At 37.9% G+C, this 25,512-nt stretch overlaps 1 protein-coding gene across 4 annotated transcripts in view; it reads right to left on the bottom strand.

Moving 5' to 3' along the window:
* The window catches only part of ETV1 (ETS variant transcription factor 1), a 66,797-nt gene that overhangs the window by 27,977 nt on the left and 13,308 nt on the right, over window positions 1–25,512 (bottom strand). For all 4 annotated transcript variants that reach the window (XM_074836632.1, XM_074836617.1, XM_074836626.1 and 1 more), the window contains 3 exons: window positions 25,398–25,451; window positions 4,873–5,002; window positions 3,124–3,312 (listed from right to left, as the gene is read on the bottom strand). In XM_074836632.1, the coding sequence (XP_074692733.1) occupies window positions 3,124–3,312; window positions 4,873–5,002; window positions 25,398–25,451 (373 nt within the window). The remainder of the gene's footprint in view (window positions 1–3,123; window positions 3,313–4,872; window positions 5,003–25,397; window positions 25,452–25,512) is intronic.

Below are 25,512 nucleotides of genomic sequence, written 5' to 3' on the forward strand. Positions count from 1 at the left end.
CCATACAAGCCATGCTGACACTCATTATTCCCAAATGCTCTTCAGTAGGCATAAAATCTGAGAATTGAGTTTTAAATTAACTTCATTTACATGCAGCAGTACTCAAGAACCTACACTTGTTTCTTCCATTAAAACATACCTACTTGAACTAAAAGGCCTGAATGTAATTACTTGGGCATCTGCAGGTTCAGAAGCATAGAGAAGAATACAAGGATGCTATTTTCCCACCATGTCCTGATGAACTGCACAAAGTCTTCCTATCAGCTCCTGCAGATTGCCACAGTAGTGGTAACCACCACTGTAGTAATGTTGTGTCTGCACGAATCCACAGCAGATGCAACGGTCTTGCAACAAACTGCTTACCAGTCCCGTTATCACTCATGAACAAGACACACTTTTTTTTAAAATAAAAAAAAGAAAAAGAAACCTGTGCATTTCTCTGCAAGTTTCTCACTGTCACACTAAAAAAATCAAGAACTAGTTATTCTTCAGCTTCCTGTACTTTGGGTCTGAACCAAATTTGGTTCATGCAAGCAAAAGCAGACGTTCTCTTAGAGGAAACTGGGTGAGCAAAGAATTCAGGGGTTTGATTGTTCACTCAATACAATCCATGACTATCAACTCATATGTAGTACATGTTCCTGAAACAATTTAAACTCTACTAACGTCTGTCATAATACCGATGTGAACTTGGTCTGACAAATATTTACTGTCATAGCTTAATTACAAATACTGTGGAAGCTACAGAGATAGAAACTATTACAATATAGTAGTGGAGATAACATTATTTTTTTTTTAATTTTGCTGTAAATATTGCATTTTGCAGTAGAAAGAGTACTGCACTAACATTGGGTTTTGCAATTCCACCTACACCTGCAGAAAATAAACTTAGAAACTCAAATGTATTATGAAACAGTTAGGCTGACTGGCACTGCATTCATTTCCCTCTTTTCCTTTTTTCATTAGCCAAAAAAAGAAGCAGAAATTATCATTAAGAACTGTCAAGGAGTGAATCAGAAAATTGCAACTTGAAGTTAAAATAAGAAACAGGCTCACTCACAAAGCCTCAAAGGAAGTTAATAATACTTGTTGTACTGGAAGCTTTGTATGGAATCAAGCCATTTGTTTATACAAGTGGATTTGATTCCTGTTGGTACTTGTTAGGACCACTTATCGTTCATATATTCATGCCCTGTATGAAGATGTATGGGATCTATGTTCTAGATACTAATGCTATCTTAAGCCACCAATGCATGTTCCAAAGAAATATGCCTTGAGTTACAGATTTATATATGAACTCATGCAGGTAGGTCATTTGTACAAATGACATTTTCTGAATACACTCATTGTAGTAGCATATCACCTTCTAAATCAGGAAGATTTGAATTTCACAGAAATAATGAAGTACACATTTTCTTCAAATAACTGGAAGGAAGAAGAATCAAAACAAATAAGAAAGTGGGGAAATGTTTTCACTTTCACTACAATTGTACCTTTCTTTAAAAAAGGAGAAAAATGAGATTTTTTTGGCCTGACTCAGCTATTTTGGTCTTCACTAGAACACATGATGTTCTAGTACAGAAGTGCAGCATTAGTGCAAAATGCCCTGAAGAACATGAATATCAAAGATGGGGGCGGCCGTGGGAATCATGTAGAGAGTCTACAAAGCTTGTGGAGAGCAAGTGTTATGGGTATAGAAAAATATACTAAGGTTTATGCATATTTCTATAAATACCCAAATTAAGGCTGACATACAGCTTCAGTACTCTCTTTACAAGTTGCTCTAAAACAAAAGATTTTTTCATTTGAAAAATCTTATTACTGCTCTCTGACAGAAGATTTCAGTCTCCTGACAACTTGACTTTGGTGTATATACAGAAACACATTCATCCACCATCCTGTAATCAAAACCACTGCCTGGCTTCACTGGGGACCTGTGTGGTTAGACCGCAGTCCATGGAGGGGGAAAAGACGGTGACTATGGCACTGAAGGGGCCGATTCAGTTTTTCTTCACCACCAGAAGGGCTTGTAGAGAACCTTGGGTGATATTTAAAACTATCTCAGCAGAGCACAAAAACAGCAATAGAAACCTTAGTAACCCCCTTCAGAAGTGATCTGCGCAAATCCCTGGAGATAATGGCCCTTATTAGAGCAGAAACATGCAAGTTGCATTCCCAACAACTGCAATTTTCTTTTCAGGTGCTTCTTAACTTACTAATGTTTAAGAGATAAGTTGAGTTTCTGAACATATATGTATCTTTATATACAGATGAAATTTTAAATGCTCTGAGCAATCACACAACATAGCAGACAAAAACAGGTTCATGCAATAAAGGTTAGGATAAACAGAATTCCACAAACAAGTGGAATCCACTGAGCATATCTGTTGCAAAACTGAGCTAAGACAGACAGTCAGTTGTCTGGGGATTTCTAACATATCAAAACAAAACAGGGTGACTTAAGGACAGTTTAAGCTTTAATTCTAGTCTCCAGCTCTTGTGGCTTTTACTCAGACTAATGTTATTTAAGCACAGTTTATGTTGGCATCTTAGTTTGTTTGAAATGCTGTATTTCAAAAGGGGTTGGAAAAATGATCCACCCTTCCAAAGAATATTCTGAAGCAGTAACACCATAACATGGCCACTTATCTCCTAGGTAGGGGAATTGCTTAGCAAGTGACCAGATATTTATAGCCAGGACTATGCCTGCTAGTGGCTTCATTACCCCATAGGGCTTACTAGCCTCAAGTGAATCACAGACTCCTAGAATAGCCCAGATTGGAAGGGACCTTGAAAGACCATCTGGTCCAAACTTTCGTGAGAAAGGAAGCCTAGATGAGATTATCTAGCATCCTGTAATCACCCTCACAAGACAGAAGAAGCAGGTCATTAAAACTCTGTCACTGCCAATATGAACTTCTACTGAAGTGCACCAAGCTGGGTGACAGCCTTTCATAAAACACACATACTTCTGACACAAAGAACCTTGCTGGTTTTCACCTTGGTCCTCCAACCCAAAAGGGAATAGCTGTGGGCAGGAAGCCAGTGCCACCCTATATAAGAACCTTGCAACCACAACTGAAATACCTCCTGCATGGGTCCCTTGCGTGTTTTATGTTTTACCTGTGGTCCATAGGGAAGCTGTTGTCTTGAATAGACTGGGATGGAGGGAGATGTGTAGGGAAAACCCGGTCAGGTTTAGGAGTCTGAGCTGAGTTTGGGGAGGCATGGTGCAGCGGTGACACAGGAGTGCTGGATGGCGTTGGTGGGTTGGAGGGCCTCATTCCCACTTGTGGCTTCTGATCATAGGCACTAACAGTAAAGGCAAGGGGAAAGAAGGTTAGGTTGTTTTCTCTGGTGGAAAAAAAAAGTTGCATCTACATCCAGAAAAAAAAAACCAAAAAACCAACAAAACCAAGTGTCACATTTATAAGCTTTCTATTATAGTTACCTTATTAACCAGTTTGGAGTAGAGGAATTCTCTACATTGTAAAGAACACAGAAAAAAATGATGTTAGAGGCAAGTGGCTGAACACAGCATTTTCTTCTCTGGGGCACAAAAATGTATTTTTAAAGTATCCAGTCTTACAGTGACATTCTAACAGGTGGTATACAAAATACATAAAAGTAGAAACACCTGGACTAGAGCACCAAGAGCCTGCAGTGCCTGTCAAGACTCTTTTTTAAACCTCGCACAAACCACAAAGTGAGACAGGAAAACAATACAGCTAGAGGGAAGGGATCTGACCCAGAAAAACAATGGTATGTTGGCTTAGCTACCCACACTAGGATGTCAGCAGCCTCTCCCAACAGGGGTTTTTTCTCCCCCCCCCCCAAGTGCTACTCCTACAAAAACATAGATGCTATTTCCAAAGGTGTCCCAAATCAGGAAATCGCTTGATACTTTGATCATCCCTCTTTCAAAACAGGAAAAATGCAGATATTAGGCAGATAGTAAGCACAAACTTGCATACTTTCCTATGTCAGGTCTCCTTGCACCCATCAAATCCATCAATGTATGCATTTCACTTTTAAAATCAAAATCACTCCTCTATGGCTGGCAAAGGTGCTAGTCTTTTTTTTTTCCCCCTTTTGTATCCAGAAAGTTAAATGTAAATGCTTTAAGTGCTAAGTTTTGGTAGTACATTAATGAGAATAAAAACTCACAAGCTAGATGAAAGATTCTAAAATAGACAAATGTCAATAAGTAACCTTTCACTGCTGACACTAAAGGATGGAGTGACATGCAAGTGCAAATCAAAAGAAAGTCAATAAAGAATACAGTAGTATCAAGCCCCCCTACCCCCACAAATAAAGCTTTTATTATCTCTCCCTATAAAACAAGACAACGTGCTTTTGAATAGGTAACAAAGATGCAGGGCCTAATGAAATACTATTTTAAATTGTAATCACCCATGAATGAACAGATATAACATCTGCAAAACTTGTCAAATACCTAATGTGTTGCTCAGACCTGCCAATCTCTTGCCTGTTACACAGATCTCTCTCTCTTTCCTGATGTGTGTAATGCATTTTGAAAGTACTTTCATCACAACTCGCAGAAAACAAGACACTCCTTCCTTCTATTTCACACTTGCACCCTGGGTTTTTAAATTCTAGCTATCTCCCACGGAGAAGGAATGGAGAATATGCATTTTGATGAGAAACACTGCTTTAAAAAGGTTATGTAAGTGTTTGATACAACTGTAAACAACTCCATCAGTGTTCATCAGCTAAATGCATTATCTCATCAGTCTGTTATCTGCTGAAGAGGTAACTTTTATAAGATCTCTATTATGGTTTTATTACTCTTTAGTCAGTCCTCATTTAAATCAGCGGTTCTCACTGCAAACATGCTCCTGATAGCTTTACCTGACATTGTACAGGCACTTTTCCCCATAACTGAACTTGAATGGTTGCTCTTGACTGCAAGTGGAGCCAAGTTCCGAACATGGGCTATGGGGTTCCTTCTTGATTTTCACAGGGAGACCATGAAAAGCCACTGTAAAGAGAAAGAAAATGTAATTAAAACTCAAGTACAATATTAACAATAAGCCTTCTCAAGTAAGCTAGACACTGCTAATTAAACACATGATTAATTAAACCATTGCAATACTAAAAACAATATAGGAAATAAACATTTCAAATATTTCTTCGGGTGTCAACTGAAAAATAGACACCAGAGATCCTTTGCATTGGCTATTAGCACTTTTATTGTTTAATAGAATGATGGCCAGGATCCCATCTCATTAGCAGGAAAATAACAGCCCACTTATATTTGGCTTAACTACTGTAAATGTTGTCAGAGGCAAAATACTTCCCAGGCACCAAATGTTTCTAAGTAATATTAGTGAGGTAGCTTTTAGCTATAAATGCAATAGTAGTTCAAAGAGTGACACACAAATGACTCCAAAATAAATTTCTCCTATATCAGCCTCAAGTATATGATCAGTAACCTTTTTGTCCCACAGAATGAATGAAAATTTGCAGTGAAACTTATGAAACTGGATGATGACATGAGTCTTTAGTTATAAGTAATGTCTGAAAAAAATACACAAGGAATGCCTTCAGTAATTTTTCTCAAAAATACACAAGATAAAATCCTGGCCTCACCAAATTCAATAGTAAATGTGATACAGATACAAATTGAGAAAAAAATTAATCATACTTTTTTTAAAAGGTAAAAAGAACAGAAGGAGTATGACAGAAATGCAGCATTAATTAGTAGCACAAGTTGGTCTGGATTAAGAAAAAGGCCAAAGGTAAAGAGAAGGTTAACCAGCATATTAGTTTAAGCCAGCCAACTTTCCTTATTTCACATCCAACCTTAACCAAAACTAAAGCTGAAGAAAATTCAAAGTTCACCTGACATAGACAAATCTAAAGTAAACAGCCAGGAGGACAAGGGACTAAAAGACAGGTATGTAACACCTTGAAAGCACACTCATTGAGTTTTAAATAAAATAAGGTTGGGAACACATTTTTTAACTCCAAGAAGCCTAAAGTTTAGAGATCAATTTTATCACCATTTTTTGATGTTGTCACCAAAATACTGTAGTTTGAACATCCCACTCCATCCTGACACAGACACTTGCGCCTCTGTGGAAATCCACGTATGTGCAGCAGTCCCTGTTAGAGAACCTCAGCACAAAATCAGGCTGTTCTTGTATACCATCAAGTAGCATCTTGCCCTTCCCTTGCACCTGAACTTAGGAAAGACAATTTGTTACACGCTGGATGCTAATGAACCTGCATACACCATGTGTTTGGTGGGGAGGGGGAGGTAAATGAAATGCTGTCTAAGAAGTGAGCATCAGAACCAATAAACTTTGATTTATAAGTATCTGTAAGATCTGGATTCCAGATTCTCATGAGTCTTCCCACTGCTGGGCAGCGTTCAGAGAGCTCTTTCACAAACAGGTCCTCTCATACCCTATTACATGACAGCTTCTACTATTGTGTTTCACTGAGACATCTGCAAGATAACACTATGTTATTTTGCCACATATTATCACAAAACTCACAAGAATTGTCTCTAAAACTGGTATCCAGCTATTATATTTGGTAGGTAATAGTGAATTATATTGAAAAATTACAAAGGAAAAGCAGACAGTAAAACAGGTACACAAATACATACGCACAGCACAGAAACTTAAGAAACAGAGATGAAAAGTGAACATCACAACAAGGAAAGAACTCCTTCTGAATAAAATCGTCTGAACTTTCACTAAAATAAAAGACCATATGGACTTCTTGAATAAAGATTCTCAAATTTAATAATATGGCAAAATGTAGCCCAGTCAGCTTTCCCCCATAATCGTAAAGCAGGCTGACATCTAGTAGTTTGTTTTGGGTTTTTGCTAGTGAAGTTTTACTGCTGACTCTCCTTGCATGTCTTGGTCAGATAACGCATGCCACACATTTAATACGTATGATGGGCCCCACGACTCCAGAATGGTGGTTCCAATGCAAAGGTAGGCAATCTCTTTGACTTGAATCAGAGAACTAAAACACAACTGCAACAAGACCCTTTTTTAAAGCCAGTATCACATATTCGCACAAAGGCCACATGCTGCTCCATTCTTTTAATTTTTTTTTATTTTAACTTTGCTACTTCCTCGGAGTTAATCTGTTATGAAAAATTACTTCCCTTATTTATTTTTAAATAACGGGAGTACAGAGACTCCCACACCACAGCCCTGTGCGGAGAACTGGCTGGGTATTTCATCACAGCGCTGAGAGCCTGAACGTCTGCTAACAGGCAGTTTTCCAGCTCACTGGCACAGGCACAAGTGAAAGCAGCACATTCATTTTGTGCAATTTGCTTTACCTTCCCACATGGAGTTGGTGCATGTAAAAGGCTGTTAAGTACTAAATTATTCCTTATCAAATCACCATCATCTGGAGTCATGATCAACACTAATTAAATTACTTTCACTGAACACGGCTCCAGCCTGCTGCCTCGGCTGCGAGGTACATTTTATTTTGCTTACTGTACAGTCCTAGCAAGGTACAGGGCACAGAGCTAGAAGGCATCTGTGCTGTAGTTTTAATTAAAGTTTACCTCACCTTCCTCCCAGCTTTATAAGCTAGGGTAAAGTGTATCAAATCAAGTAGGTTAACGCCTTCATTTCATTTAGGGAAAGCATTACAGTCCAAAGTGATTTTATATTAGATCTTTATCTTAACTACGGCCAGAAAGATAATGTAGCTGTAAAATTTAAAGCCTTCCTCAGGCAGTTCCCTGACACAGTCACCACGCTAAGCTTTATCTGTAACTCCTTAGTGTACACTTTTAGAAGCAGAAAGGAAAAAAGTCTGAGAAAAATACTTACTGCATTGGGGGGGGGGGGCTTTCTTGACGGCTACTTGACCTTTCAAACCACATCTTAAGTGTGGCTGAAGATGACAGACTTATTCCAACAATAAAATTTCAAACATTCAAAACAGTTCTCGTGTCATCACTGAAACCCTCCACCCGTCACTCCTCATTTTAGTGTGACACATTTTATAGTGCACCTATTAAAACAGATTTTAAAAATACACCATTTTGCTAAACTGGATTTTATATTATGTTTTCAATCCATTTTCTTCTGAGGAGAGCAAGGTTGCTTATTTATACAATCTAATTTTAGTGCAGCATACCAAGCTACCAACACATCCAAATTAACAAAATGACATTTCAAACAACCAGCTCCTCACCACTTCTTTCTTCCTGATGGCAAATTCATTTTATTTAACCCCAGAACAGAGTCTCAACCCTATTAAAGTAACAGGCACTCTGCCTTAATAACGATCTTCTTAAGAAGTGACCAGGGCCAAGATTTCATCCCGAGTGATTACTTACAGATAACTACCTCTGAACTTGAAAGGCAAACAATCTTACAACACGTATTTAGATGGATGGCTTCAACACCTCATCTCAACTACTGGGGAAAGTCAGGCTTATCAGTATCAGAATGCACTCAAACCGCAGACCCTGTCTGGAGCTCCTCCGAAGCCAACATGCAAATATAAGGCAAGCAGAAAGACTGCTGCCATCTGTAGCAAATTGATTAAGGTATAATATGTTACTGTATGCATATTCTCTGTGCATAAATATATCTATCTATATCTGCAGAGTAAGAGGGCTTTCATGTTATACATAACGTGCTGTTGCACAGACCTAGATTTTATAAAAACAATAATAATTTCACCACAAAGCAAACTCGCACAGAACATGCAAAACCATAGGGTGAAACCTGCCACCCCTCGTTTTGAAGTGCTGTTCTCCTTTGCTATCCATCAACAGCTTAATCCCCAAACATTTTGTTCATAATAACACCTAGTTTAAGACTCAAACAAAGAACAATTTTATTAAGAACTCTGAAATAAAGGAGGAATTGGTTTGTCTCAGAGGAGACTGACTGATACACTTTCTAACCTGAGAAACAGGAAATGTACCACCTCTGTACAGATAGAACTGAATCTTTTCTTTTGAGAAAGCCTCAGAAATGCACTGCATCAAATATAAAAGCAATGGTTTAAAATATTTTTCAATTCAAGAGACGATAATTCAAGATGAAGAAGAAATGAGAAGTATTTTATGTGAAATTGCAACTCATTTATCCTTTGAGCAAGAAGTTATAAGTTTCAAACTTCAGATTCCTGCACAGAACACAAAGCAAAATGTGATTTTATTTTCTGTAGAAGGATTGATTTAAACATGTTGTTAAAAGGCATGAAATATTACTAGTAATTCAATGACGCTGGCTAATACAGGCAATCTTGACTCCACTAACCAAAGAGACAAAGACGTCTTATTATCAACACTTGTGGGGCAAGAGCATTTACCATACGGTATAAAATCAACTGACAGCAGTAACCTTGCTTGTGCTAGTGAATTCCGATGTCTCCTAAGTTATACTACATTCATGTGTATTAAGTGCAAGGCTTTTGTGTACCTGCAGAGAAAAGGAAGTAACTGGGAAGTCACAGTAAGTCATGTCCTAAAGATTTCTGCTGCATGTTTCTGAACTGCTTTTCACATTTATGCTCTTAAATCACCCTCTAAACCTGATTTAGCAAGTACACTCATTCATTTTTATGATCAACTGAAGCAAAACTGTTAATATGCAATGTAAGTTTAGAGAGATTTCTTGAACACATTTGAATGGAGGAGGTTTGACTTTCTAACAGCAAGATGAAAAGACAGATGTAAAAATATTTAAGTTAATACAACTACAACTCCAGGTGCTAGACTGACTGAGGTGACCCAAGTTAGTACTTGGGAAAATTTCAAAAGCAAGAAGAGAAGGCCCCATACTGATAAAGCCAACACTGTCACACTTTAAATCTATCTCCCAATGCACACAGAAATGCAGCAGGCACTTCAGATACATCAGTGTCTCTCCAAGATTCTTTTCCAGTACATTTACCTCTGCCAAGCCCTCCCCTTCCCCCAACACACAAAAATCCATTACTAAAGGGTCTAATCTCAGCTATCAGCACAGAGTGCCTTTTATGGAGCCATTAAACCATTTCTCTTGTTTACAGTGCCTGAAGAAAGATGTGAATTATGTCTGTGACAAAACAGGCGATAACATTTCTAAACTGCTATCAAAATGCAAACTGAAATACACTTAAGGACAGGGACCCTAATTCGTGTTTTTGCAATTTTCCTCATTCACTATAACTTAACAGCACTCACCTGATGATTCAAACAAATTATTTATGCTGTAAGTACAACAGGTAGGCATTTTAATAAAAAAAAAAATCTACTTTCAATAAAGTAACAGTTTATTGAACAGTTCATCAACTAGGCTAAAGTGCTGGTTACCTCTCAGTTGATAGTAATGACCTAGGTGCTCTTTATCAGTAGACATTTAAAAAAAAAATCCAAACACAACATTGTGAGTTCCTATGAGGCCCGAAATGCTCTATTTCTGCAACAGTTACTTACCACTTGAGCCATACATTCAGTATAGGTATTTGCATATTTGATGTAATGAATACTTTCTACATGACCTAGGTGGGAATGCCAGGCTTTATACATATTTTCTGAAGAGGTTTCAAAAATGCATATTTAACTTACGGAAAAATAGCCTTCTGCATTCTGGAAGCTATTTATTGATTATTTATTTCTCATGATTTGAGCTACAGACCTTTGTAGATAGCTGCACTCTGAATTTCAACAACCATTTAATAGGCATCTGATTAAAGACAATGGGATGCCAAAGCAGGGTGCTTTTTCCATTTCATTCCACTATAAGTTAATTTTCCTGGTAATCTTTGGGATGCACAGAAGTTAGCTGAAGCAGGTACTAGACCAAGCTGACCATTTCTTCATACTCTGGAGGTTACTACTGTTTCAGCTGAACGTGGCATGCAGACTAGTATACTAACAAAAAGTGAAATAAAAACATCATGTTGGAGAGGTGACAGATGAAGAGAGGTAGGAGGATGCAAAGACTTTAGTAAAGGCTGGTAACAGAGTCTTCCCAGCTAAACTGTTCCCAATAATTTTGAATTAAAGCCTACACTACAGACCACTGGAACAGCTGAAAGACAGAAGTGACTGCAAGCACAGATGACTGAGGCACAATCTGCAATTACTTTTACCCTAGGCAATCTCTTGCCTAGACAATGGAAAAAAACCCCTTTTGTTTCTGACCACTGCAACAGCTGCAAAGATGAGCAAGACTTGAAGACTGTGGACTGATGTAAGAGTGGGTGAACAGAATCTACGCAGACTCCACCAAGTTCTTGAAACATTTGATCTATCAAAGTCACCTCAATCAGATCTTAGCTGAGCTCCAGTCAACTGGATTTCATTTAGGTCTTGCTCTCTGCCAGATATTGGAAGAGGCTGGTGTCAAACTGGATATCTGACACAGATGTGTATCATCACTGTGGTTTCAGAGACTATCCAGGCAGTTTATATAAAAACTGAACACAGACAAGAGACCTGAGCTTTCACTATCTCATAAATGAAAGCTGCTAGAAAAGGGGGATGGGGGGGAAATCTAAGCAATCCTGTCAGGTAGTTTTTTGAAGTGGTGCATGATCTCGGTATTATTTTCCATCTTATGGTTGCCTCTAGAAAGCTAGAACTAGCTTAAGATGCAGAATTTGGCCCTAAAGACAACTGGCCTCCATCCTCACTGCGTGGTGACCATTCACCTGAAACAGAGTCTGTGTACATGTTTGTGGGTGTGTGTCAAATGGAAATACGCATACCAAGTGTGCAAGCATGCCTCTGCAATGATATATTATGTATGGTCAAATTACATGTAATACCATAATAAAGGGCAGTAAGCTTTTTTCTTTTCAAATGCATATGTGTAACTGGGCAGAAAACGGGGAAGCAGCATGCAGAAGAGAGGAACAAGATGTAAATGTGTAAAAATGCATTCAATAAAAAGCTAGTTCTCTCCTACGTGGTGGCCTGGCTTTAAGTCCAGGGAAGGAAATCTGAGGATAGCTGGTATCATAGCGAATGCTCTATCACCCCTCATCTCAGCCCTCTTTCCCAGAAAGTGGAACTTCATGACTGGGCAGTACTTGGCAAACCCGTTATATATGATTCCATCAATTCAGTCTTCACCTTGGCTTCAGATCAGATCCTTCCAGTCCCTACCAGCTCAATAGATAGAAACAGCATGGGACCTCATTTTTTGGAAGCTAGTTCTGAACGATGAGCCCAAGCACCAGCTTTCAAAGCCAACTGGCAAGAATAGAATACGTGGGCAAGATGGATCTATTTGAGAACCTTGTTTAACAAAAAGAAAATACCAGCTTTGAAGTAATCTGTCACCTTTACTGGAAAATATGCAACTACAAATGCACTTTAATAACAGTTAGAACTCACTCTGTAAAATAAAGCAAATTGCTTATTTTGTCTTCCAGCCTAGAGCATACAATACTGTGCATGTCAATTAACGGTCTACTTGAATACTGCATTGCATGAATGCTACATAATAGTATAGTCTTTAAAATCCTCAGGAGGTGCGAAAGGATGGGGTAGGAGAAGAACAAAAGATGAGGACAAGAACCCACAATTTTGGCCTAAAGTCTGCATGGTCTGTTCTCAGATGACATGGTACGAGAAGAAAAAAATATCGATTCTGGATTTGAATCAGGAAAAAGTAGCAAGCAGGTGAAGATGAACCCGAAGGTGAAGATGCACTGAAAGCTGGAATTTATTCCTGTTTACTACTACAGAGTTTCAAGATGGAAAATGACAGCACATTTTCCTACAACTGATATTGGGAAATTCTGGACCTTAAAACCTGTAGTAATGAATCCGTATTAACAAGCATTGTTTGTTAAAATAACTTCCTCTTGCTTTGGAGTAAGAGAAGTTTTTTTCCTTTTTTTTTTTTTTTTTAAACAAAAAGCATTACAGATTAACGAGTAAAAGACAAAAAGTGAGTATTGATTAAAATAAATTTTAAATTAATCGAATCACCTGTTCATCTCTAGATTATGTTAATTCTATATATCCACCATAATTTTTCCCTATCTTTATCATGATCTGACACTAACATAAAGCCTTTGAGAACAGGTAAGGCCAAAAAAAAAAGGTTGAAGTAGAGAACAGAGATGGATTCATTGTACCTACAGCACATCAAAGTTGCATCACTATCCATAAAGCAGGTTTATATGAGGGCATTAATACATGGGGAAAAGTGACCAACAAAATCATCATTATAATGCAGACATATGCCACTTCCCTACAGCACAGCATATTTGACTCCTAAACATGACACTCCTGCCCCTGTTCAACAAAGAAATTCTTCAAGATGCTTCTTCAAAAATAGAAATAAATGTCATTCTTTAACCGAAATGTGGTTTTCTAAAGTTTGTGTGCTAAAACAGTAAAAATTTTTGCCAGTTTAGCTATTTCTGGGCAGCTAACCCAGGATCCCCCCACCATGACGGATGCAGCCTTCCTGAGAGGTGAAGGGGTTGCCAGCCAGTGTGGAAGAGTATTAGAGTTTGCACCCATACAGCTTAATAATTAGTTCAGTGCTATAAAACCCTGGTTTTAGTGCAAGATATCCCTCATTTGCTTGTCTGTGCAGTTGCAATTTCTGAAATATTCATTAGAGTTACTGAGGGTACACCTGCAGCTTTCTGATGCTGGAAGTGCTGAAAGCACGACTGAGATAATTCAGATATTTGTAGCCACTTGGCTTCTCATTTAAAAGGATCATGCCGGTTGAAAATTGAAGTCTGTAACTATGTTCAGTACAGCAAAAATTAAAAAGCCCATCTGAAAGGGTAAGCCACCTGGCTAGAGAAGGGGGGGTGAGGGAATCTTTCAGTAAATACCAATAAAAGTTAACTTACTCCCTAAACCCAAAGATGCAAAGATGGAGCAATTCCAAGGCAAACTTTTCAAGAGGCTGATAGTAAACACCTTGTTAGGACACTGAAGGTCCTTTGGCCTAAATGGACACTGTATTTGGGCCACTGTTAACCGGCTGAACTGCCACATCATATTAGAAGGCTGTCTCTACTCTTCTACCCCCAAGCAAAGGAATGGTTTCACATGATTTTGGTTAGCTGGCCCCTCTTCTCCACTCCCAAAAGATTCCAGCTTCTAGTTAACAATTGTCTAGAAGGTATTTTCATGCAGTGGGTTACGGGCAGAGTTTCTTAGCCTGTGAAAGCAGCAATCTCATAGAAATGCTGTCACGGGCACCGTTTTATTCTGATTTATGTCCCCTTCATGCAGTGCTCTTCTTCCTTTCCAGACAGTTACCTGTCCTGCTGTGTGAGAGTGGCAGTGGAGGGAAAGTGCTGCCAGAGGGGCTCTGTCTCCCAGCAAGTACCGACAGGGCAAAAGTTAACCTGCTGACAAATACCACGGACACTGGATAACTCTGAGAAGAATAGAAGGAAATTTGCAGAACATTGGTGGGAGGGAGAAAGGGAGGATTAAGCTAGAAGGAGCAAACTGGCTTGCTTTGATGTCTGAGGAGAGTAGGTGAGGCAAGAGGAAGAGCTCTCCCTCTCCCCCTGCCCCCAAAATAAACAGAGGCTTAGGGCTCTCTGGAGGAGGAAGCAGTAACCTAATAAAAATTAAACCAGCTGGGTTCTGTAGCAATTGATCTAAAACCTGTGGATAGTGTAAAATGATTGTAGGGGGGGGGGGGGGGGGGGAAATCTAAAGACTTTTTAATCCCTCTATACTGCATCTGCAACCACCAGGACCCCACAGAGAAACAGAGTTGCTCTTCATCTGCATTAGCTTTCAGTGTTCAAATCCTGGGAGGAGATATGGGGCATTCGTTCCTACAATTACTTATAATGTATGTGGCTCCAAAGGCTCCCAGGCAAGGTGCGAGGCGATCCACCTTTAGAGCTCCTGCCAAAAAGGAAGGTCTTAATGTAAAACTAAGCCTGAGAGAAAACTTAAATTGTATTCCTACCTGGGAATTATCAATAAAGTTAAATGCAAAGAGAAGAGCTGGCCACTAAATCAGGGTCTGTGTGCTTTTCTGAGGACAGGATTTCCATTTGCAGCAATTTCCAAAATTTAATTTAAATTGTAAGACGTAATGGCTAAGTACTACGTAACTTCCATTACTAGAATATCCAAGTGAGATAATATCCCAGTGTTTTATACACACACACGTACACTTTCCACTTCAGGTAAATCTGCAGCTTGAGGGTTTTGAGACTTGATTTTAATAGGTTATGTAGAAACAGAATTATGAAGAAAACTTTGGCAATTATAACACATATTTTTGCCAGAAGTAACAACAAGCTTTAAAATAAAATCATTTCATATTTTTTTGTATTTATTGTTTTAAAGGTATCATCCACTTGATATTTAGGAAAGCACACCCACAGCAGAAAACAAACAGGAATTGTTTCTGCCTCATTTCCCCTCTTACAGTAAAGTTTCAGGTTACATCAATCCAGTTATTTAGATATTATTTGTGGTTCTTTTGTGATGTATTCATGCAAAAAGCTAATAGCCAGCTATAGATGTGAAGGCTGCTGATGTTGTACTTGCAGCTGGACAAAATGTGAAAGAAACTGGATTTAATCTCTGGTTCTGCCATTCATTGTTCATAACAAACAACTGGTGTTAGAAGGTTGATTCTAGTTTGAAGTCGCTCAGTCTTAGGAGCCTACCTTCAGACATTCATAACCACTGTCACTTCACTTCCCTACAAAAATAGGAATATCCTCATAATAAAAGAGCATCATAATAAAGATTATCCTTAAGGATAATCATGGCCATCTGTCAGTTAGCTAATCAAGAATATGCAAAAGCAAGAGAAGCCAATAAATAATGAAACGGACTACACAGTGAGCACTCTCTAGCATGAGTTAAACAACTAATTTAAGAGATTATTTACAATTTGTTTTTATTTTAGCAACTCTGCTGGGCACTAAAAGGAACAGAATTGTATTTTGAGACGATGATTTTTAATTTGATTTTGCCTTTAACAATAAAAACAGGTATACATTCATGAATCAAGTGTACACTAACTGAGAGTAGCTAATGGGATTTTTGTTTACTTCACTGGAAGAATGAGACTGTCACCACTCTAACTACATGTGTCCTTCATGCTCCAATGTTAAATTTTCACAAATGCTTACCAGTAAGGCAACTCTTAACAGATCTAGTTTATAATTCATTAAAGCAAAGCTGAAATCTAAATCTTTAGTTCACTACAAAAAGACACTGCAAAAACTGCAGTCTCCACTGGAAAAGGTGTGGGCCAGCAAAATAAGTAAACAATAAAATTCAGCTCACAAGTTTTATCACTGATTCAACAGGGAAACAAAGAAGCCATTGTCAGAAGTGGTTGGGTCTGGGAACATAAAGTCAGGACTTAAATAAGTAGCCCGGTATTCAAAGACTCTTAGCAAAGTGCTCTTTCTGGAGCTGGTGGAATTTTGACCACCTGCAACCAGGCTCTGGTTCTCAGCACAGATACTTAAGGCTTCTGCCGCTACCTAAAGAATTCTTACTGTATACAAGACTCGCAACTGAACGCACATTACCAATACACGCACCGCACATTTTTTCTGAAGCCAACTGTTACTGAAGTTGTATGATTATTTTACACATGCATGCAATCAGTAAGACTGACAATTACTTGGCATTCTTATATGCATGTATGCATACATACATACGTGTATATACAAAATACATATATACACACACACCGAGTACACACCGTGCATATACTCGTACACTTGCATAAATCCAGCTCCCAAATTCTAATCCCAAATGCTTGAAACTTTTTGTCTTTACTGAATACTGACACTTTTCAAAGTCTCTTTTGTCTCCATTTATGTTAGTGCTTTAGTCATGTGAAATTTTATTTATGGATAGGTTAATAAGGAAACATTGCACTCTGTTTCAGCATGAAGACAGAGTATTAAAAAAATTAAACAGTTTATCTTTTTTAGGTATACATTGGAAGCAGAAAGGAAACAATGTTTGAGCAAAGAGGATCAAATTAGCAAGACTGGGAATTGTTTTGCACACGTTATTTTTCAAATGTCCTTGATGACGACTCGTAATATATAAATTTAAAGACAAAAACCTGGCCAGTCAGTAACCTTCCTATTCAGTGACTGCAGGACTTGGCAGTAAATGTCACTGCTAAAAAATATTTCACTACATTAACTTACTGGCAACCACATTTGCTGAATAAGTTCATAAACAGCCACGGGAAAAAAGACAACCAGAAATAAAGCTGATAATGATTCACTCTTTTCTAACATGCATAATCCTCAGTTTACAGAACAAATAGATACGTAAGAATAAAGATATCCTTAACCAAGACAGTTCACTTCTCTGTTCACCTCATCAAGGTCAAACTATAATCCAGGAACAGGTAAGAGTAATGTATTGAAGACAAGGAGAACATGAAGAATAAGTGAAAGGAAAAGAATCCCTGTCAGAGAAAAAACTGGAGCACATGCCTTGAAAAAGTAGTCAGTTTTCCATTTACCAGTTTAGACTAGGTTTAGCTCATTCCTAGAAAAATCACTGATGACTTCTAAAACCAAAAAAAATTAATAAATATCATCATTTATGCAAATTTATAGCTTATAAATGGCTCCACTGTAATTACTTCACAGTACTGAAATGTGTAAGACCAAAACAAAAGGACACAGAACCTGAAACATGGGCTATTTTTCCTGTATGCTTACAGAAGGCTAGCAATATTGGTCCTACATGACATGAATGTGTCACGGACTCTCCAATGCTGAACTGATGTTTTGAAGACGGTCACTCTCTCCTCCCTTTTTTTTCCTGCTACACCCTTTGAAAACTTCATGGCAACCCGTGGGAGAACCTGACTTCTGTCTTCAGTTGCTGAGGCAAAAAAAATGATACAGACTGTACATCCGTTTTACCTAAAGAAACATATGAAATAAATAGAAGTGGATGGACTCAACTTGCAGACTGCCTCCTTATTTTACACCATCCCAGAGTTTATGGATTTTCAAATCATTATTTAGGCTGCTCTTGGAATACAAAACACATTTTGTGAAAACATTGCATGGAAAGCAGTTTAAGGAGAATAACAGTTTTGTATTAAAATAGAATCACAAAGACCCTTCAATCTGCCTTGTTTCGTTTCTGTGTGAAAATACAGTTGAAAGAAATTTCTGCATACTTTGTTTAATACAACTGGAACTGAGCAGATGCTCTAATACATATACATACTCCTGATGAAATTAACTAAACAACTATCTGTTTTAAAACAGAAATAACTGTAGTGTTAAGAAAATACTGCCATGACTACAAGTTACAATGTGAGGCTTGCCTGTATTTCCACAGATGGGATCTTCACAGAGTCCTTATGGGGAAGGGAGGAGGGGAGGCTTCCTCAGAAAGGAAATAGAAGGTTTTTTCACAACTGAAAATTCAACATTTTGAATAAAATATGTTTAATGTTTTTGTTTTTATGTAAACAGACCTTAGGAAGTGATCTGACAGCCTTAAGAAATTACCATTTGAAAGAAAAAAGGTCTACATGCTTCATCTTTGATCTACGAGACAGATTTATCACAGGACAGGATGACTGAAGTTTATTCATTAGCTGATAACCTCCACATGCAACCAAAGCCTTTAATCTGCAGTAAAACAGCAAATGAGGATGGTGCTCTGCGGAAAGGAAACTAAGTCAGCTTGGCTGAGCAGGGACATGCCAATGGAAGGCGAGGGGGGAGACAAGGGGACAAAACCCCACAAGAGCAGCCCTGTCCAGCTGCTTGGGCTCCTCCATGCCCTGGAGAGCTGGAGACCATCAGGTTCAGAGCAGTTGCGCGGTTAAACTCCATCTGCATAACGTGGCTGCTGTCTCTGCTGGGATGCCCAGAGGTACCTTTTCGTTAGCAATAAAATTCACATCATGGCATGGAGGGCACTCTGAAAGGAATAACTTCCACTTTAAAAGTTTTAAAAATGAAAAGCTATGTACTCGATGGAGTCTTGTCATTTGTTTCACAGTGCTATTACCACCATCGGTGTTTACACAATCTGTGAGCCACTACCACTAATACAATCCAGGAGAACCTAAAGCCCTTGCACCATCAAAGCTGGCAATTTAGTATAAAAATACAAGCAAAAAAGCAAATAAACAGAAACTGCTTATTAAAATCAAAGCAAACCCACAAATTCTCTACTGTTAAGATCACAAGTTAAAGGCATTACGGTCGACAGTCTGCCTCTTGGTGAAACTTTTTAAAGAATTAAATCTTGCAATTATGGAAAAGGTCGCATGGCAGATTTAAATATTTCCAAAAATCCTCTAGAGGAAGGAGGAGGAAAAAAAATCCATAAAACCCCATATTAGCATAGGCTAATGCCCTGCGATGAACCACAGAATGAGCCCACAAATTCCTCTGAAAGACACCAATTCCTAATTTCTTTTGAATGAGAATTAAAAACAAAAGAAAAAAAAAGTTAACAGCTGGTAACAGTTTCAGTCCTGCTTTAAACAAAGGAAACAAGTGCTCAGGGACACAATGAAAGAAGTGAGGCTATCTAAGGCAACTATGAAGGGAGATAAGGTGGTCAGCACCGACTCCTCAGTCTGACCTCTCCAGCTCTTACAACAGCAATTGCATTGGACTCTCTTTGTAAAATGCTTTTGAGATCTCTAGATAAGTGATCATTAAGAAAGCTGTGTATCTCACAGCAGAGTGATACATGCATTTCTGTACCTACTTCAAACCGAGAAACAAAGATGTTAAGCAACATGCCCAAGGTCATGCAAAGCTAAGGGCAGGAACAAACCACAGAGCCCCAACTCTCACAGACCTTTAGAAAGGATCCATCACAGTCAGGCATTCACTAAAATAAATAAGTAAATGTCTCTGTATCTGACAATGTCTGACCTATGAAAGGAAGTAGTTTCAAGACAAGTGGCAAGAAACAAAACACAGCCGAAGCAGAAAGGAAATAGCTAAGCACCAAGAATAACTAGCACCACCTTGTAGGATATCTGTCAGAATGCCTGATGCAGTACCACACTTGCAGAGCTACACTTAAAGAAAAGGTGATTCCAGCCACACAGGCTCTAAAAAAAAAAAAAAAAGGAAATTTATATTAAAAAAAAAAAAATGCGTGAAAACACACTGGTGTGTGCAACTTGCCACACACAGAAAACCAAAACACTACCAACTGCAATTTCTAGGACATTGTGCACTACCAAGACATGACTACCAGCTGCCTACGTAGTGAATCATCACATTAAAAAATGTTGTCATTTTTTTCAGTCCACTAAACATTTTTCTAGAAGATGAAAAAAAATCAAACCATTCTGCATCATAAACAAAAACAAACCCAGTAAACAGATCTCCTTTTGACTTCAGTAGGCCCATCAGAACTTACGTTATTCTGGTGCTTTCTACTTTGTTTTAATTGTGTGGGATTTTTTCTCCAAAATATGTCAAAATAAGTGAAAACTAAGCTCTACCAATTGCTCATCAGCTCTTGCTATACTAAAGCAAACAGGAAATGCTATTCTAGTTCTGAAATTCACTTTTGAAACTTAAGTCACAGAAAGAAAAAGAAAATAAAACAGCATTTTTCACCTGACAGTGAAAAAAATAAAACAACCATGATTCCGTATGCTGCAAACATGTAAATAAATATTAAAGCTTTTTCTAATTTAAACTGCATTTGGAATATCCTAAGCCATTAGTTAAAATGACAGAAGAATACAGCTACCTGAAGCCTATGTAAAGAATCTCTCTTTAACAGGCTTTTAAAGATTGCAAGCCAGAGCATCTAAAAAGCACATCCCTGAATAATTTAAGGCTCCTGGCATCTACATTGAAAGAGCGCCTTTGCTAAACCTGGAGGAAAAAAACAGAGGTAAGAGAAAGAATAAAGGTCGCGAAAGATCAGCAACAAAATCACCTCTAAAAAAGTATTTTTCCGATCTTAAAGTTTAATCAGACATGGAGGAGCACAGATTTTACAGCCTGCCCTTCCCACTTACTGTCAACAGCTGCGGTCTAACATTAACATTTACCCCTTGGCAGTGTTAAGTTAAGATTGTGATGGTCGGGGAAACGATACAGGAACAAAATGAAAGAGAAGGAAGGAAACTGATCAAGAAGGTGAAGCACAGCACAAATCCTCATTAGCAGAAATTCAATAACAAATACAAAGCAAAAAGCTAGAGTTTGTAATGAATTTTATATGGGTAACCTACATTTTAGGGCAAAAGAAGAAAGAGGAAAAAACAACTCTGGAAGACAGACCAATGTAAACACACATTATTAAAACAAAACAAAACACTATTATGCTATTAAGACAACAGGCAATCTGGTTTGGTGCAGGGTAATCCCCATTTATAACCAATTGTACCAAGGTTGAACTACAAATCAACGTGTTGTTGACAACACCAAGTTTTCTCTGCCAACTACATCCTTTAAACATCAGCAAATCCTACCTACTTCCTCGTGTCTGTCATAGAAACCATCCAAACAATGGGAGCAAGCAATCTTCACCTCAACAACTACTGACTTCAAGCAAACTGAACACTACTCATTTTTACTCCTAGATTGGAAAGTCCTTGCTGTTCTACAGTATCTGAAAACCTCACCACTGATTACAACCAGTTCAGGATCTGGCTCCTCCTCAGTATATGAAAATGGACTTGAAACAATAGGAAACCTTATCTGAGGAAGTTAACACAGGTCACCCTTCTCCACATGTGAATACCGACTTTGTCCGGACAGAAAAACAGCTTAACTAAGTCTCATGAATTAGATAAGAATTTGGAAAAAGTGTCACATAAGGAATGCTGATTTTTTTTAAAAAAAAAAAAAAAAGCATTCACCTTTTTGGAGAAACGGACTTTGTATTTTTACTTTACACAACTTTTCACGTAATTGCTAAAGGAAGTGTAATGAGGAAGTCACTGAATATGTAGCAAACAGGTCAGCTGAAGTGTAGAAGCAGATTCAGAATGCGGCAAAACCAACCTGCCTAACATAGAATTTCCAAGTAAATGCCTGTAAAAGTGATTCCCTCCTCTTTCTGTGAAATTCTTATTTCTTTTGAGAATGGAAATGAAAGAGTAAGACAATTACACTATTTAATATGCAATTGTGATATTTTTAGTGTAATTGCAAGCAAAAAAAAAAAAATCTTTTTGATACACATTTTTCTCCCTTAGAACTCAAAATGTTCAATTGTTGCAGAAAGCAGAAGGTTGCAAGAAACTAAACTGTGATTTGTTTTTCAAATTTCATCCAAACAGGCTAGTTGTTATCTGCTCTTCATTCCACTCACTCTGAGCTAAACTACAGAAACATTCTTTGTGATAGGTATGCAAAGTTAAAAAAATATTTAATAAAAAGGTAATACAAGATGGACAAGATGGGGCTTTGGACACTGTGACAAAAAAGAAAGGTTTGGAAGTGCAGACATTTCTAAAATCATTATGGTAGGAAGGACTTCTTTCCAGAAGACATAATGGAGTAACAAAATAAATCCAACTTTAAACAGGTACACTGAAGTTCAAAGCATTAAGGGGAAGCTTGTCATGCTGGATCCTTAGTTAGTAGAAATATGCATAATTCCAGCAACATCAATAATATCACATGAAGTTATGCTAGCTGTTGATCTCATAATATCCAAAGCCCACACCTAACTATAAATATATATATTATGTTTGCTTTTGAAAACTGATTTAAGTTGAATAGCAACTCATAATTGAAATATTCATGGTCCCAAGCTAGCTTTGAAGTTAAATCCCTAAGTGGATAAAGTGGACTGTATATCTAATCTAAACTAAATGTTTCCCTTAGTTACTAATACCAGTGCAGTTTCACTAGTTAAAATCATTATCACAGAAAAGTAACGCAAAGCCCATGGCACTTTAAGGGGCATTTAATCCTGCTTAGGCCTAGGACACAGCACATGATCTTGGCAGTATCAGTTCCTCCACTACCTTCCACATCTTTGCTTCAAGAGTTGACTAAGTTGTTGATTTCTAGGCAAGATAGTTTTAACCACAGCTTTCCAGCACTGCTACTGTTACCAAAGTTACGACTTCTTTCAATGTTACAAGTTTCAATTTAAGACCACAAATTACCTCAGATTTAAAGCCCATTTCTCAAGCAACAAAGCTTGAAATAAAATGTCACTAATTTTTGTACCTGGACTGCAGACTGTAACTGTTTCAGTGAAAGCACTTCAGTTTTTTTTTTATACTATGCACATCACACACGCACCCCCTACCTATATACAGCTGCATAAATGAAATTTGTGCAGCCAACCACAGTTTGGTTGTCTCTGAACTAAAGCGGCTGTGACCTCCTTCACTGGTTTACACTTCTGTCCCTCGCCATTTCTGGAACAATTAAGTGTATTAAACACTGAATCTATGGAGGCTTCCTCACCCACTCCCACGTTAGAAAGGAAAAAAAAAAAAAAAAAAAAAAAAGAGCCAAGTGCTCCTGCCAGGCTGCTGCCAGTAACAGGGTGAGCACTGTACAGACTTATAGATTATATATAGTAAGTCATTATAATAGAGTTTGAAGGCAGGTTTGGATCCTAGAGAAAACAGTCACAATTGTGCTACTTCTGCCGCAGTAATTTCCCCGTGGCTTTGGTTATGTTGATCTCCGTTTCTGTTTTGCAGAGCCCACAGCTACATACGTTATATCCAAGTACATCTCTGAAACTCCATAACCTTTGCCAGAGTAACTCTCCAGGAAGCTCTCCTGACCTTTATTTAAGATAAAGAAACCAACTGAAATGAAGAAATAAATGTTCCTTTGATAATACTGTGTAAGCTGTGGCTAAGGAACTTTGAAATACAACAGCATTAATAAAATAGCCATATTAGGAGAATTTCTTTATCACCAAAAGCAGTGACCAGCTTCAATGGGGCTTTTCATTCACAGTTCACAAATTATTTTCCAAGAATCATTGACTTGTTGTGTAACGATAATTGTGGGTTAATAGAAGCCCTAACTGAACTTTGTACTCTTACACAAAAGATGTATGCATACATGACTATGTTTGGACACAGTTCCATATGTAGGATAACATATCTGATTTTCAACTTATAGAATAGTTTTGGCTTTAATATTGTAATTTAATAATAATAATAATAAAAATAGTCTTTGAAGCCAGAGGTGAAAAGAAAAAACCTGTTACAAAGTGCAACTTTAAAAGTGACCATGATTGTTGGTTGGTATATGTACAGGAACTTCTAGAGAAAAACAAAAATAAATTGTTGCTGTACAGGTATACTATCAGAGTCCTGGGGATGAAAAATTTTTTTCTTTTTTCCCCACAAAATGTTGTTATGAATACTCTCAATAAATTTTTCTTGAAACAGTTTCTGAGTAAATGGAAAAAATTCTCGAAAAGATTTATAAGAAAACTCAACAAGTCTGAATTTGGGTTAATGACTATTTTTTTTAATGCAATTCTTTTTAATCTCTCTAATTTTAATCCTAACATTTCAGTACATGAATGCTGTTTTTAACAGCTATCTGGTTTAGTGAAGTGCAGTAATTCACTCTGATAGGATAAATTATTTAAGTTATTTAGCAAAACGGAAAAGCTACCATGCACTCTGCCTGCAATCAGCAGATGCTGTTTAGAAGAGACCTCTAATGATGAAGTCTTGCCATAAGGAAGAAGATGCATAAAGAAGCTCCAAGAAGTCTGTGACACTGTCAGATAATGTTTCTCACGCCATTTCTTTACTACACCCTTGCAGCCACTCAAAACCACAGGTACAGCAAAGGTAAGCCAGCGTTTAACAGAACAGTAGCACTTTAGCAGATAAAGGCAAGATTTGAGGGGTACAGGCTTAAAAAAATAAGTTGGACACATGTTAAGTAAAGTAGCAAACAATGCAAAGCTTAACATAACTCCAGCTTCCTCCCATTAATTCAAAGGGAAATTTTGTTTGAGCAACCAAATGCCACATGCTAAGATGACTTTAAAAATGCTTCGGCAGTGGCTGTATTTGATTGATCATGTGAAGAAATTTATTTATACACAAAACGTATCCAGCAACCTGATTTCTGCTCAGCAGAGCTGCCTCCTATGTCTCACAGTATCTGATCCGTACCGGCTCAACACCCTTCTCACTCTACGGACAGAGAAACTCCCTCCACCTCCACAACGTGAGTTTTTCTTTGCTTCCCTGGGGCTGGGGGGTGAGAATTACAGAAGAGGGTCCCCCACTAAAGGTTATACCTTCAGCCCAAACAACTTCTTTTGGCTACATATCAAACTGCTACTTGCTTTATCTATTCATCATGCTGATGTCACCGACCAGCAAAAGGAGCTATCACATGACCACAGAGGACAGAATAAATAACAAATATGAAGACCCAAATATAAATATACATATTTTTAAGAAAGTGATGATTCATACTATACTTACAACTTTCAGCCTGATAGTCTGGCACAAACTGCTCGTCATTGTCAGGTACCTGAGCTGAAGAAAGGAAAACAAAAACAAAAAAACAAACAAATAAAAAACAAAAACAAGGAAAGAA

The sequence above is a fragment of the Strix aluco genome, chromosome 1 (assembly GCF_031877795.1).
Source record: "Strix aluco isolate bStrAlu1 chromosome 1, bStrAlu1.hap1, whole genome shotgun sequence".
NCBI classification, from domain to species: domain Eukaryota; kingdom Metazoa; phylum Chordata; class Aves; order Strigiformes; family Strigidae; genus Strix; species Strix aluco.